This window comes from Adiantum capillus-veneris, chromosome 21, assembly GCF_014529385.1.
Source record: "Adiantum capillus-veneris isolate H3 chromosome 21, ASM1452938v2, whole genome shotgun sequence".
Classification (NCBI taxonomy): Eukaryota; Viridiplantae; Streptophyta; class Polypodiopsida; order Polypodiales; family Pteridaceae; genus Adiantum; species Adiantum capillus-veneris.
This window is the reverse complement of record NC_140951.1, coordinates 121664605-121677561: the sequence shown is the minus strand read 5'-3', so window position 1 is coordinate 121677561 and position 12957 is coordinate 121664605. Positions and strand designations below refer to the sequence as shown.

The following is a 12957-nucleotide window of genomic DNA, read 5'->3' as shown; positions in this document are numbered from 1 at the left end:
AACCAAAACATCGAGGTAAAGTTTCACAATCCGAGGAGTATCTGCTAGGTCCTCCTCCTCCATCCACTTTGCTTCAAATGCAGGAAAGTTCTTGAACTCAACCAAGAACCGCCTTCGGACTTCACCTTTCTTCGTATCGTTATGTGCCAAAATCTGTTCATGAACAAGGATCTCCTCGTTTTCTTCCACTTCAGGTTGCTCATCAGGCTCCCCATCATCAGGCACATCACCCTTAATAGGTTTCAAGAGATTCACATGCAATGCATTGTGAATCCTCCAAGTATATGGCAGTTTCAATCGGAAGGAGACATCATTTACTTGTAAGTGATCTGGAAAGGTCCGTAGTATCACGTACTAAGCTTTGGAAAAAGCCTCTCCTTTCCCTTTTTCTTTCGTAGGCGTGCCTTCTCAAAACGTAAGAGCACCCAATCATCCTCCTTGAATTTCAAGTCGCGACGATGGCGATCCGCTGCCTTTTTCTGTCGTTCTTGAGACTCCTGCTAAGTCTCGCGAACCTTGGCAAAAGCCGTATCCAAATCTCGCGAATATTCATCCGCTTCCAATATCTAATCTTCGTGCTCATGAAAGATGGAACCTTCGTAGCACTCTCAACAATCTCACATGGCGTCTTCCCCGTCGAAGAGTGTATCGTGTTATTGTAGGCAAATTCCATCAAAGGTAAGTTCTTTTTCCATTGAATCTTCTGATCCGAGATACAAGACTTCAATAAATCTAAAATCACTGAATTGGCAATCTCAAATTGCCCGTCAGTCTGCAAGTGGAACGATGACGAGAACTGCAACTGCATGCCAATGTTCTCCCAAATTGCCTTCCAAAACAAACTCATAAATCTGGGGTCTTTGTTGGAAACAATCGTCTTAGATGTGCCATGTAATCGGAAAATCATCGTGATCTTTCTGTGTTCTCGGGAGATAAAAAATGAAATCCATTTCAATACTTTTCCAGGGGCGGGTGGGTATGGGTAAAGGCTTTAACAATCCCTATGCCTTATGCCTGTCAAAACTTGACCTTCTGGCATATTGCGCACAACTATTCCACGTCCTTTTTGAGTCACGGCCAAAAGAAGTATCTCTCTACCCCTTTCATGGTGGTAGCAATGCCGCGGTGACCCGTAAAAGGTGGACAGTGGCATTCAGTCATAACCTTTTCCCTCAACGGCTGTGTAACGCACAACATAGTCTTTTTCATCAAGTAGCCTTCCCGAAGGGAGTATCTAGCTACTGTCTCCCCATCCCGTATCTGTGAAAAATATCTGCAAAATCTGTATCTGTGGCATACTGATCGACCATATCCTCAAAGCTCCTATGATGTATCGCGGAAATAGCCAGAACCAACGGTTTCCGAGACAAAGCATCTGCCACCACATTCTTCCGTCCTTGCACATGGACAATCTGGAAGTGGATCTGTGACAAGATGTTCGCCCACAGCATCTGCTTTTCCGAAAGCTGCTTCTATGACAAGAAGTAGCGCAAACTCTGATGGTCTGTAAAGACAGTAAAATCCACTCCGAGTAGGTAATGCTGCCACTGAGTAAGAGCATGGATAACCGCCAAAAGCTCTTTCTCATAAATCTGTGCCGTCATCTCCGGTCTAGAGAACAAATGGCTCTCGTAAGCTATGACATGGCCTTCTTGCATCAAGATCGTACCTAGACTACGACCACAAGCATCACAATATACTTCAAATGACTTCTGCAAGTCCGGCAAAGTCAAAATAGGTCCCGTAGTGAATTTCTCTTTCAATGTCCAAAAGGCAGTCACCTCTGTGGGTCCCGTACTCCTTTCTATGTCAAGGTATGCTAAGGGGAAGCAACGTCTGCAAACTTTCGTATGAACCGCCAGTAGTAGGAACACAGTCCCAAGAAGCTTCTAACTTCATGGACATTCCTCAAATCGAGCCAATCACGGATAGTCTCTATCTTGGCCGGGTCCATTTGCACTCCTGTTGCTAGCACAATGTGTCCCAAAAAGTGTATCTCTTGTAGGAAAAATTCACTTTTCTTTGCATTAATCACTAATGTGTGATCTCGTAATGCTTGAAAGACTTGAAGCAGATGATCTCTGTGTTCTGCCTCATTCTTGGAGAAAACAATGATGTCGTCAAAGAAACTGCCAACAAATAGCCTGTACTCTCGAAAAATCCTGTCCATCATCCGGTTAAATGTCGTAGGAGCATTGGTTAAGCCAAAAGGCATCACCAAAAACTCAAATAACCCAAAAGTCGTTCGAAAAGCTGTCTTGTAGACATCTCCTGGCGCTATCCTGATCTGATGATATCCACTCTTCAAGTCAATCCTGCTAAAGCACGAGGATCCTTGTAACCTGTTGAGTATATCATCGATCCTAGGAATCGGAAATCTGTTCTTGATGGTGATTTCGTTGAGAGTGCTATAATCGATGCACATTCTCCAAGATCCGTCTTTCTTCAAAACCAACAACACTGGAGAGCAATACGTTGAAGTACTAGGCTGGACAAGACCCTTTTCCAAGAGGTCTTTCATTGGGTTCATAATCTTTTCATTCTGTACTCGGCTCACATGGTAAGGTGGTCGATTCGGTGGCGTGCTTCCAGGTATCAGATCAATGGTTTGATCTTCAGGCCCTCTGAAAAGCAATCGGTATGAGTGTGGACAAAAATCTTGGCGTTCTTTTGATCAGGTCAAAACATATTCAACCTTTATCCATCGTTCAGTTCTCTCCCAAAAGAATGAGTAAGAAACTGAAGTTCATCAAGTACAATCTCTAAGCCCTTCATTTATCAAAGTCGCTTTCTCGGCCCGGTAGTCAACCACGGCGTAGTTCTTGTGGTACCAAGGGATCCTGAGTAGAACGTCACTCGTGTGCCCTGAACACCCTTGTCCTTCGTTTGCCAGTGTAATGGCAACATCCCATCCGGGTGCCAGTCGAACTACCTCCGCCTGTGGCGTCAGTCTGTCGGGCGCAATTCCAAATCGAGCTGCCAATTCCAAGTGAAAAGAAGTTGGCCTTGGCTCCTTCAAAAGAGCTTCTTGATCCTTCACTTTGCCCCAAAAGCGGCAAAGTTTGTACTTTCATTCATTAGATTTGGTGCAGGTCCCACGCTATGTGGTACCAATTCTGCTTTTCTATCTGCCTTTTCTGCCACATTCCTCAGCTGCTCTCGAACTCTCAGGCCTGTCGTCGTCTTTATCATTCTGTTCTTTTGTGCCTTTTTAGGGCACTTCGCGGAGATATGTCCATGTTCCCCGCATCCAAAGCACTTCCCCTCTCTGATGAAGCAAGTTCTCTCCTCAGGAGTAAGCTTGGGTCATGCATCCTTTTTCTATGGGTTGCTCTTTTTCTTTCTACTTTCATTCCCAGAAGTCTGTTCGGCTCGTTGTGTCATGGCCTTATCTGTGGGGTAGGTCAAACTGCCAGAGTGAATGGCAAAGCCCCCCTTCGCATGACTCATCAACTCCTAAATAGAAGCTGACTTCTATTCCAAGCAGTGATCTCAGATCTCTGTAGGTAGACCCACGGTAAAGCGCTCACTCTGTTCTTTGAACGAGATCTTCTTGAATGAAGAGGCGGGTAGAAAAGAGCTCCATAATCTTTCACAGTAAGCATTGATTGTTTCTTTCTTGGTCATTCGAAGATGGTTCCAAGCAGCTCGTATATCTCATTCATATTCTTGCGTCAACCAAGAAGAAATAAAAAGCTTCTTAAATTTCAGCCATTTAACTGGCGCACTCTTGTTTAAAAGAAGCTTGGACCACCAAGTACGAGCATTCCTCTTAAAGTAAGAGGCAGCTCTCCGAATCTTGGAGTGCTCTGAATAGCGTCCTCCCGCGAAAGCGATGTCAAACTGTTGTATAAAAGACAAAGCCTTCGAAGCATCCGAGTATCCTGAAAAAGTATCAAACTTGATCGAGTGGCCACCTTCCTTAAACTCTCGGACTTTCTTGCTTTATCTTCGAGAAAGTCATACTGGTTGGCTTTGTAAAAATTCTTCTTGTTCGCATAAAAGTTTCCGTTGTCAGAGTCTGAACTGTCCGTAGAGGAGTCCTTTGTAGAAGTGTCACTCACTGGGCGAGACTTAGACTTCCTTGCCTTTTCTGAAGCGTTGTTTCTTGCTTCGCTTTTTGCTTTTCTTGTCTTCTTTGCTCGAGTCTGAAGAGCTAGAAGAACTGTCAGAAGAAGAAGAAGAAGAACTGGGTAGGTCTTCAAACTTGACGCGCTTCTTCAATTTCTTTGCCTTGTCAAATGTCGACCGACGACCCGAATATCCCGGGAAGTCAGTGCCTTTCTTCTGCTTTTTGCATGCTTTTTGCCTTTCTTTTGCACGTCGAAAAGCTGAGCAATCCGTGCATCAACCACGTTCTCTAGTTCCTTCTCTGTATATTTCCTGGAGGCAGAAGGTTTCTTGAGAGTGGGTTTTGGGAGTGGTGTTGTGGTTCTCTGCCACTCCGTCTGTACCTCTTCCAAAGAGGTCTGGTTCATATATTTTGCCATCTTCGGGTCCTTGGCAAAATTGAGCATCATCTTTGTTGCATCGCCAATCAATTGACGACGCTCCATCTCTTGCTGCTCCGCCTGAGTAGGCCGAGGCGGGCCATACTCTCTGTTTGAATCTTTGTTGTGATCCCAACCCGCATCTCCAGATGCAGAGGGAGTCGATTGATCATTGCCTGAAGCCATAGGTGCCACGGATTGTTTTTTTTTGGGGATCGGATTTCCCGTAGAAGAGAAATCGGCCGTGCTCTGATACCACTGTAACAGACTTGGACACTCCAAGTCAAGAATCAATCGCGACAGCACCAAATAACCACTTCAAAACAATTCACAGATCACAATAGATTTGCATTGGCCCGGCGGAGTTCCATGCCCAGAGATATTGGCCCCAAAGACTGGCGCCCCTTTCGGTATTTCTTTTTATATTAATCAAATCAAAGTACAAGAGAGTGGCTAGGGTTTCACTCTCAGACTCTGCGTCCAGATGCTCTGAGAAGTGAGGCCCTCACCACTAATTTAAAGGTTACAAGGGATGCCCAAAAGCAGAGCCCCAAAAGCTTCAAATCAAAAGCAAGCTCTCTCTCTCTCTCTCTCTCTCTCTCTCTCTCTCTCTCTCTCTCATATTGTAGAGAAAAAGCAAAATTTGCGTTTTAATAGCCTCCGCGATTTCCGAAAATTAGGGTTTTTGGCAAAAATTAGGGTTTGCAGGAATTTTAGGGTTTTTGGCAGAAATTAGGGTTTTTGCTGTCCGTAGCCACTTCATCACTTTGTGACATAGGGGTAATGGGGCTGGTGGACTTCTACTGGGCCCGAAGGGTACGCTTCCTGTGGTAGTACTTCAAAGGACTTAGTAGTGGGCTATGTCACTCTTTTGACTTCCTTGTATGTGTCATGCAGTAACCAGAAGCCCACCCAAGCTTTGGTCACGAAGACCTCTAACTTACTGAACAATGGTCCAAACTCCACTAGACCAGGACGAGTGACCAGACCACCTGACTAGAACTGGATGAGAGACGACTAGAGAAGGACGAGAGACTAGACAAGCAAGTCTAGACAAGCAGGTCTAGACAAGCAGGTCGAGGACTAAGCAGGTCGAGGAAAAACTGGACGAGACCAAGCTGAAGCAGGCCCAGACCAATCGAAACCAACAGACTAATATAGAGAGCTTAAACCAGGTAGCTCCTTGACTCGACTTTCGATGGAGTGAGACTTTAGTTGAGGACCTGTAGCGGGGATAGTGTCTACAATGGGCGCTCCTCAGTGCAATGTGCGTGAGATATCACTCCAACATAATGAAAACACAGAAGACCAAGGTGGTACCATACGTAATGTACGGTACGTATCTGTGCGTACTGTACGTTGTTCCGTGTGGATAAAATTTTTATGTACGTAAAAATACGTACCTTTGTAAAAAACCAGTAAACGAGAGAACAAAGAGCTGATATAAGAATTAAGTTTTGCTGAGTGCTCACATTATGTGTGTGGCAAGAGAGAGAGAGAGAGAGGGGGGGGGGGGGGGGGGGGGGTCACAAACGGGAGCGCATAACATTATAAAATATACTCAGATAAATAGAATGTATCACTTAATACTGAAGCCAAAGGATATAGAGAGAATTAAATAGAGAGAGAGAGATAGTGTGAGAAGATCGACATAGTACTGGGGACCAGAGAATGGGCTGGTCCCCCCGTTAAAGAGAATTCTTATTAGAGAGAATCTTTTTACAAGCACAAGAACCGGAGAAAATGAAACCGGCCTGTTCAATCCAAAAAGGGTGGTAGACTTTAACTTAAACCTTATTTGCTTTCACCCATTTAATTTGTCGTCCACTTTACCTGTACTTTCAAGACACAACACGGGGGAAAGGGATACAGGCTGCTAGATTGCACCTGTATGAGTAGACCGACACCAGATTGGCCTCTAACTTAGGCGCCCCTTTAGGTATTTCTTTATTCTTCAAAAGAGGGAATAAACGTTGTGGTTCCCTACAAGCTGCCCCGCACAAGCTCGGCTGAATTTCAACTGTTCCAGCCCGATTTCGGCGGCATAATTGTACTAGGACCCTTCACAGTCAGTATTCCCACGCATTGACTGACTTTCCCGACGCATACGGGCACTTTGCAAAACCTGGCGAGAATCTGCAGCACGCTGAATTCTCTGTTTTCAGCCCCGAAAATGCGCCAGATCACCTGTATAGCGGTCCCCTTGCGTCCCCGAATCTCTTGGGGGTATTAGGGTCCGTTTAGGGCCAAAACCCTAAACCTGCAAAAATACACAGCAGGCTGTAATTTACTGTTTCGGGCTCCGTTTCGCGTGCCGGTCGCATCCGTAGCAAGTCCTCGAGCTCCCACACCTGTAGGGCTACTTGCCCTTTGAATCGGACGAGATTTTTGGCGTGAAACCTCTCCGAATTCACCTGTACTTGCGGGGGATTAGTGGCTAGCTAATCCAGTACCTATGCAAGAGGCTCTTGCCTCGGCAATCGCGCATGAACCCACACAACTGTACATTGGTCAATTGAAAAGCCCACTAGAGGGGCATAACATACTGCCATAGGGGAGAGAGAGGGCAATGCGTAGCTTGCAGGGCATCACTCTTGGCACCGCACTGTACATAGGAGGGAAAGCAAGCACTCCATAGCTCTTAACCTGTGACAAAAATCAGCAAATGAGCCTCTCCCAGCTTAAAAATCAGCGCCCATTTTTCTGCATGAGGAAAGTGCACCAGAATGTGCCACTTGGCGCATTTACAAGCATTTTCCCGTTTCGGGGTTGCCGCCTAAAAATCTCCCAACCGGTTGCCCAGTTGACTTCATGGCAGAGTAAGAAAATGTTCCCCTTGACATTCCGGAGGTAATGATGCCAACACATTTTCAGGTCCCAAAATAGCAGTTCCCTAAATTTTAGGAGATGCTGCCATTGTATCTTTCTAGGTCATCCGACCCTCTTTGTACACTACGGCCACATCCAGAACTGAAATGTAGCCTCTGTAGCAAAGGATTCCACTTTGGCTAGTCAATGACCCCACTTTGGCTAACCATAGTCTTTGTCTAACCTTAGTGCTCTCTTGCCCTCAGGCCTGGACTCCCTCTGGACAGTTCCACACTAGCTATGCAATGCAGGGCAGTTAGATTTCTCGAGGGGTGTTTCCAAAAAGTGAAAGTAAATAGATAATAAGAAAGAAATCAACAAAAAGGATAGATAGTAGTCACACGCTGGTGACATAAAACCCCTCCGTTCTAATTCTTTGACTCGATGGTCGTTCCTTCCCGTAAGGGAAATCTGAGAAACGAGCTCTCAATCCTTTTTCCGTTAGTACTCGGAGTCGAGACTCCGCAGACAATTTCCGAATTCCGTTCCCGGAATCCCCAAGCGTAGGCCGAAACCTTCTCGCTTCTCGTTTGCGATGAAGTACCTGCTCATATTTGCTTACAAAGCTTTTTTGTAAGTCTCCGCATTTGCATACATCTCTTTTTCAATGTCACTGCTCAAAAGGCTCAGCTCTGCCTTAATCATCACCTTTACTTTCTCATACATTAAGTCATCTTTGACTCTAGAAAGTTTCTCTGATCTCACAGAACCTGGCAATAGTGTGCTCTCCCGAATCCTTCGCCTAAATGTTGCTTTCAATTTAGGCGGGGTTTCGTAAATATTGTCATCCCCGACATCAACTGATTGGTCCATCCTCATGACAGGGGGGGAGCAGGTATTGACTGCCTGCAGTGAGAGATCTCACTTTGCTGCAGAGAGAGGCCTTCACATCGCTGTGGCAGGTGAGGAGAGGCGCCCTTCGCTTCACGTGCTGTCCTCACTCGTGCTACAGAGAGGCCCTCGTTACGCGCTGCAGAGTTGCCCTCACCTCCTGCTGCCCTCAGAACTCGCCCACCCTCAGCTGCAGAACTGCACCCACGCTGCTTTGCAATATAGGTCGTGCAGTCCTTGTGCAGCAGCAGGTCAGGTAGAGAGCTGCCTTCAGGTCGTGCAGAGAGAGGCCTTCACTTTGTACAGCGAGAGGTAGCAGCCCGCTACGCCATCAGCAGCAGGTCTGGAGAGAGAGAGAGAGAGAGAGAGAGAGAGAGAGAGAGAGAGAGAGAGAGAGAGAGAGAGAGAGAGAGAGAGAAGAAGAAGAAGAAGAATGTTTTAACTTCGTAGGAAACTATCCCAAGAGACCTTAAAGATCTATCCGAAGAGAGAGAGAGAGAGAGAGAGAGAGAGAGAGAGAGAGAGAGAGCTTTTGTAGGTGACAAGGCATGACATCAAGGACAAAGGAGCACTTGGGACTATGTCAGAAGCCTATCCTCACCTGATCTTAAATAACTTCAACAGCAAGGTAGGCATAACTTCAACTCTAAGGTAGGCATACATGGCAACTATTTGTTGACATTAAGAGTGTTGGGGTGGCAACTGAAGTGTCTGGCATTTTTAGCTAGGTTCAAGGACGGCCAACATACTGAAGCATCTCTTTCCAGTTCCAAAGCCTGACTCAAAACGCATAATAACATTTGCAAACCAATCGGATTACGTATCATTCCGGTAAGCGTCAATTTTACGGGATAGTCTTTTTGTTCTTTTTCTCATTTACTGCTGCTTTTAGTGCTGGGTGTCATTATGGCTGTCAGCCCTGCATCTCTAGAGCCATGAGAAAAACAACAATACGCAGACTCTTTTGTATGGATGTATGCTCACACATGCATGTGCATGCGTGCAGGTGTGAGTGTTCTAGGGAGAGGGGGGCTTATATTGCTGGGTAGTTCTGCACCCACTATTGAGCACCAACAACCTTGGTGGGGATGTGGTAGTATATAGTCATAACTATGCATGATGTGGCTGATGGTATTGCTGTATTATGGGTGACAACCTTGAGTCTGTAACTGGCATTTTCTCTTGAAGGTGAAGCTTGGCTTTTTTTATTGGTATATATATGTGTTTTGGAATGTTAAGTTTCCTACTTTCATTGCAGACACCATGTTTATGAAAAGCCAGCAGGGGTGAAGTCAATAGAGCTGAAGGAAGTTGGCCCACGATTTGAAATGCGACTTTATCAGGTAAATGGAGTGTTATGAGTTCCTGTGAGGAAGAAACTGGCTGTGTTCTCAAATAAGAAGAGGGAGAGGCCGAGGTCTATAGTCATTTCTTTTCAAATCAGCACACATAATGACAGAGAACAGGCAGGTGCAATGAGTTTTTTTTTCATCATTCATGGTCAAGGTCAGGGGGAGGGCTGTGTGATTGACACGGTTTAAGCGCAGTTCAAAAGAAGGCTCCTGGATTTTAGCAATAACTGTGATTGCCCTAAAGACGACGTTGCTTTGAATTGGCTTATGACACTCTCGCTAATTGTCATTGATTCTGCAGATAAAGCTGGGGACCATGGATCAAACGGAAGCCCAGAACGAATGGGTAATAAGGCCATACATGAACACTGCCCGAAAGCGCACTACACTTTAGGGTGATACTTAACATTCGACATGACGTATCTCTGTACCATTCTCAAGGCAGTTTTTGTTTAGTTGGGCCATTTCTATACCATTCAGTCAAGGCTTATTTTGTTGGAACACCTACTTGGGGCTTCACATCTCATTCATTCTGGAGAAATTATCATGTAGAATGTGAGAGTTCTTGTTTATAGCACAGGTTGTGGCGAAGGTGAGTTATTGGATGATTATATCTGGTTCCAACTAGTGTTTTCAACTCTTCTTCTGTCTTTTCTTCTCGTCAGCGCAGTTTGTTCCCTTGAGTTGTCCTTGAGTTGTTGACGTGTTCATAGTTGTTGGGGAGAGCAGAAATTCATTATCTGTCTTACAGATCCTGCAGTGTCATTCAGCATCTCTGGGAGGTGGCTTCATCATCCATGCACTCAATCAAAGTAAACTGTAATTGAGGCCAATTTTTAATGGCATCTTTTCGAATGCTTGATGAATTAGAATAATCGCATAATGATTCATCTACTTTCCCGCTCCCCAAATAGATCCATATTTCATGATGGACGGGGATAAAGTAATCAGCTAAACAAGCCAAACATGGGGAGGAAGAGAGCAAGATATGGACTCAAATGCCTCAATCAGCTAAAAAATATTAAAAAAACGGAGAGGAATCACCTTGATTTTTTTGGCTACCTCTGTAAACTCTTGTTTGAAAAAACCATGAGTTGAGGTATGTAAAGTGATGCACTTATCAAACCCTAGGAATGAACTGATCACCGTACTGGCCTGGAGTGCACTAATATCAACATGTGAGGCTGCAGAAGCACAGCAGAAGGTGATGAAAAGATATACATACAAAAGGAAGAAGTGCTCAGAGTAGTTGAAGAGCAAAGAAAGGCAGCTCTAGGAGCTAGAGCTAAGTTACAGGTTGAAGGGAGCAAAGGTAAAGAGAAGACGAGAGACACGGAGGAGGAGCAACATCAAGATGTACCCATTCATTCACCTCTTCGGTCACAATCACACCTCTAGCTCAAAGTGAGCCAACACCTCCACAAAGGCAACGTGAGCAGCAAGGAGTCCCAGATACACAAGCTCATGGCATTAAGCAAACAGAAGAAGAAATGCAAGACCAAGACTCTTTGCACATTTCCCACTTTCTTTGGACAAAAGGGTCAAACACCAAGTGAACCACCACCACCAGAGTACAACGATGTTCAGATGTGCCTTTTAGTCTTGCTATAAATTACCTCTTGGATAGTCGTGTGCTTTACAGTTTCCATTCACAAAACAATACTCTTCTATAAACTTGTGATGGTATCCCAAACCTTACAATTTCTTATGCTATTTGAGCAGTATGAGCAAACAAACATCAGCATTGATGCTTGGTAATGTACATCTGAATCTCTAATGTGCCTTCTCAAAATTGAATTCCCTTTCAATATTGGAAGCCCAAACCTGTTTCTCAACACAAGGAGATCCCCTCACTTATGGAAAGGGGGATGCACCTTTTCACAATTATTCTAAAACACACACACACACACACACACACACACACACACACACACACACACACACTCTTTTTTGGTAAATCTTGATTGAATTTACAAGTGGGAAACCTCAAATTGAGGAAAACCCACTATAAATTAGAGGTACTAAAGATGAAGCACCATGAGGCTTTGGAAACTAGGAAACCTATAAGCTTCAAGAGAAAGGTTTCTTCCCACATCATGAGCAACGTGTAGTGCTTGTCCACGAAAAAAATTGAAGGAAGGAAAAGGGTCTTTTGCATGGCATGAAACTTCTGAGAGTTACGTTGGTGCCATATGGTCCTAATAACCCAAAATCTGACCCAATTGAAGAAGACCTCAAACAAAGATTGTGGCTGTTGGAGGACTCCAAAATCTTAAACCGTCTGTGAAAGACTTTGGAGGGGAACAAAGGGCGCAGAGCAGAGGACACTTGCTTGATGAAATTTTCGGAGCAGTGGCAATCCCAAAGCAAATGCGTTAGTCTCGTCAACCCCATGACATCGGACACAACGAGAGGAGGTGATATGTGGCACATGCAACAAAGTACCAACCGGTGGAGCACCTACCATGCATTGACATAAGAAAATGTGCTCTTTGAGAGGTAGATCATTCTTCCAAATGCGATGCAGCGTTCTTTGCCACCACAATAGAGTCTTGGAGAACTATCAAATTCTTCGTGTCCTTTGGGACCATCTTAAGCAACCAATACTGGCAATGATGAATATGGCATGGGAGAAGCAGGATGTCCCTCTTTCTTGGAAGGAAGGGTTGCTCAAGCCATTGCCTAAGTACAATTTCTGTGAGTAGTTTTCTCCACTGGCGGTCCATCACTCTTATGCCGGTGGTCTACAACTTGAGTTCCAAAATGATAGTCAATCGCATTTAAGTTACCTAAATTAGACTTCATCAATTCCAGTATGGTTTCATGTCTCGTCGACAATGTCATCATTGGCATGGACTATGCAAAATGGACTGAGCAAAATGTAGTGGTCATGCAAGTTGACATGGATACTGTGTTTTGGGATTGCATTGCAGAAGCATTGCATAGGATAGGATTTGGGTCGAAAATTTTACAAGTGGTCTTTCTTTTGTATGCTCAGAGCACTTTTGTAGGTTTTCTTTGTAGGTTTCCGTGTGGTTCTCTCACAAGCCCTTGGGCTTTGGGACGTCAGTTAGACAAGGGTGTCCCCTTAGTGCTTTACTTTATGCAATTGCTTCTCACCCCTTGTTGTTGCATCTTGAGGCCCCCACTTCCTCTGGCCATTTGCATGGTCTATGTTGATGAGTCTCTATTCTTGCCCAGAACCATAAGAAGGATGTACAATAGATTATGCAAGTCGTGCATTTATTTGGTTTGGTAGCCTAACTACAGGTCAACTTTCGTAAATTCAAGTTACTTCCTCTGTATGAATTTGATTGGCACAAGCTTCTGTGGCCATGGGAGAATGTTCCTCCTCGACTCATAGTACCATCATCTAGGATATTTGATAGGCTGGAATGTGTTCGCGACACAAAAAC

At 44.8% G+C, this 12957-nt stretch overlaps 1 protein-coding gene across 1 annotated transcript in view; it reads left to right on the top strand.

Annotated features, from left to right (window-relative positions):
• The window catches only part of IMP4 (Ribosomal RNA processing Brix domain protein), a 47179-nt gene extending 36997 nt beyond the window's left edge, over positions 1 to 10182 (top strand). Inside the window, exons 6-9 of the mRNA XM_086494165.1 lie at positions 8728 to 8817; positions 8914 to 9020; positions 9448 to 9532; positions 9843 to 10182. Coding sequence (XP_086350291.1) covers positions 8728 to 8817; positions 8914 to 9020; positions 9448 to 9532; positions 9843 to 9935 — 375 coding nt within the window. The 3' untranslated portion in view covers positions 9936 to 10182. The remainder of the gene's footprint in view (positions 1 to 8727; positions 8818 to 8913; positions 9021 to 9447; positions 9533 to 9842) is intronic.
• Positions 10183 to 12957: the final 2775 nt, after the last annotated feature.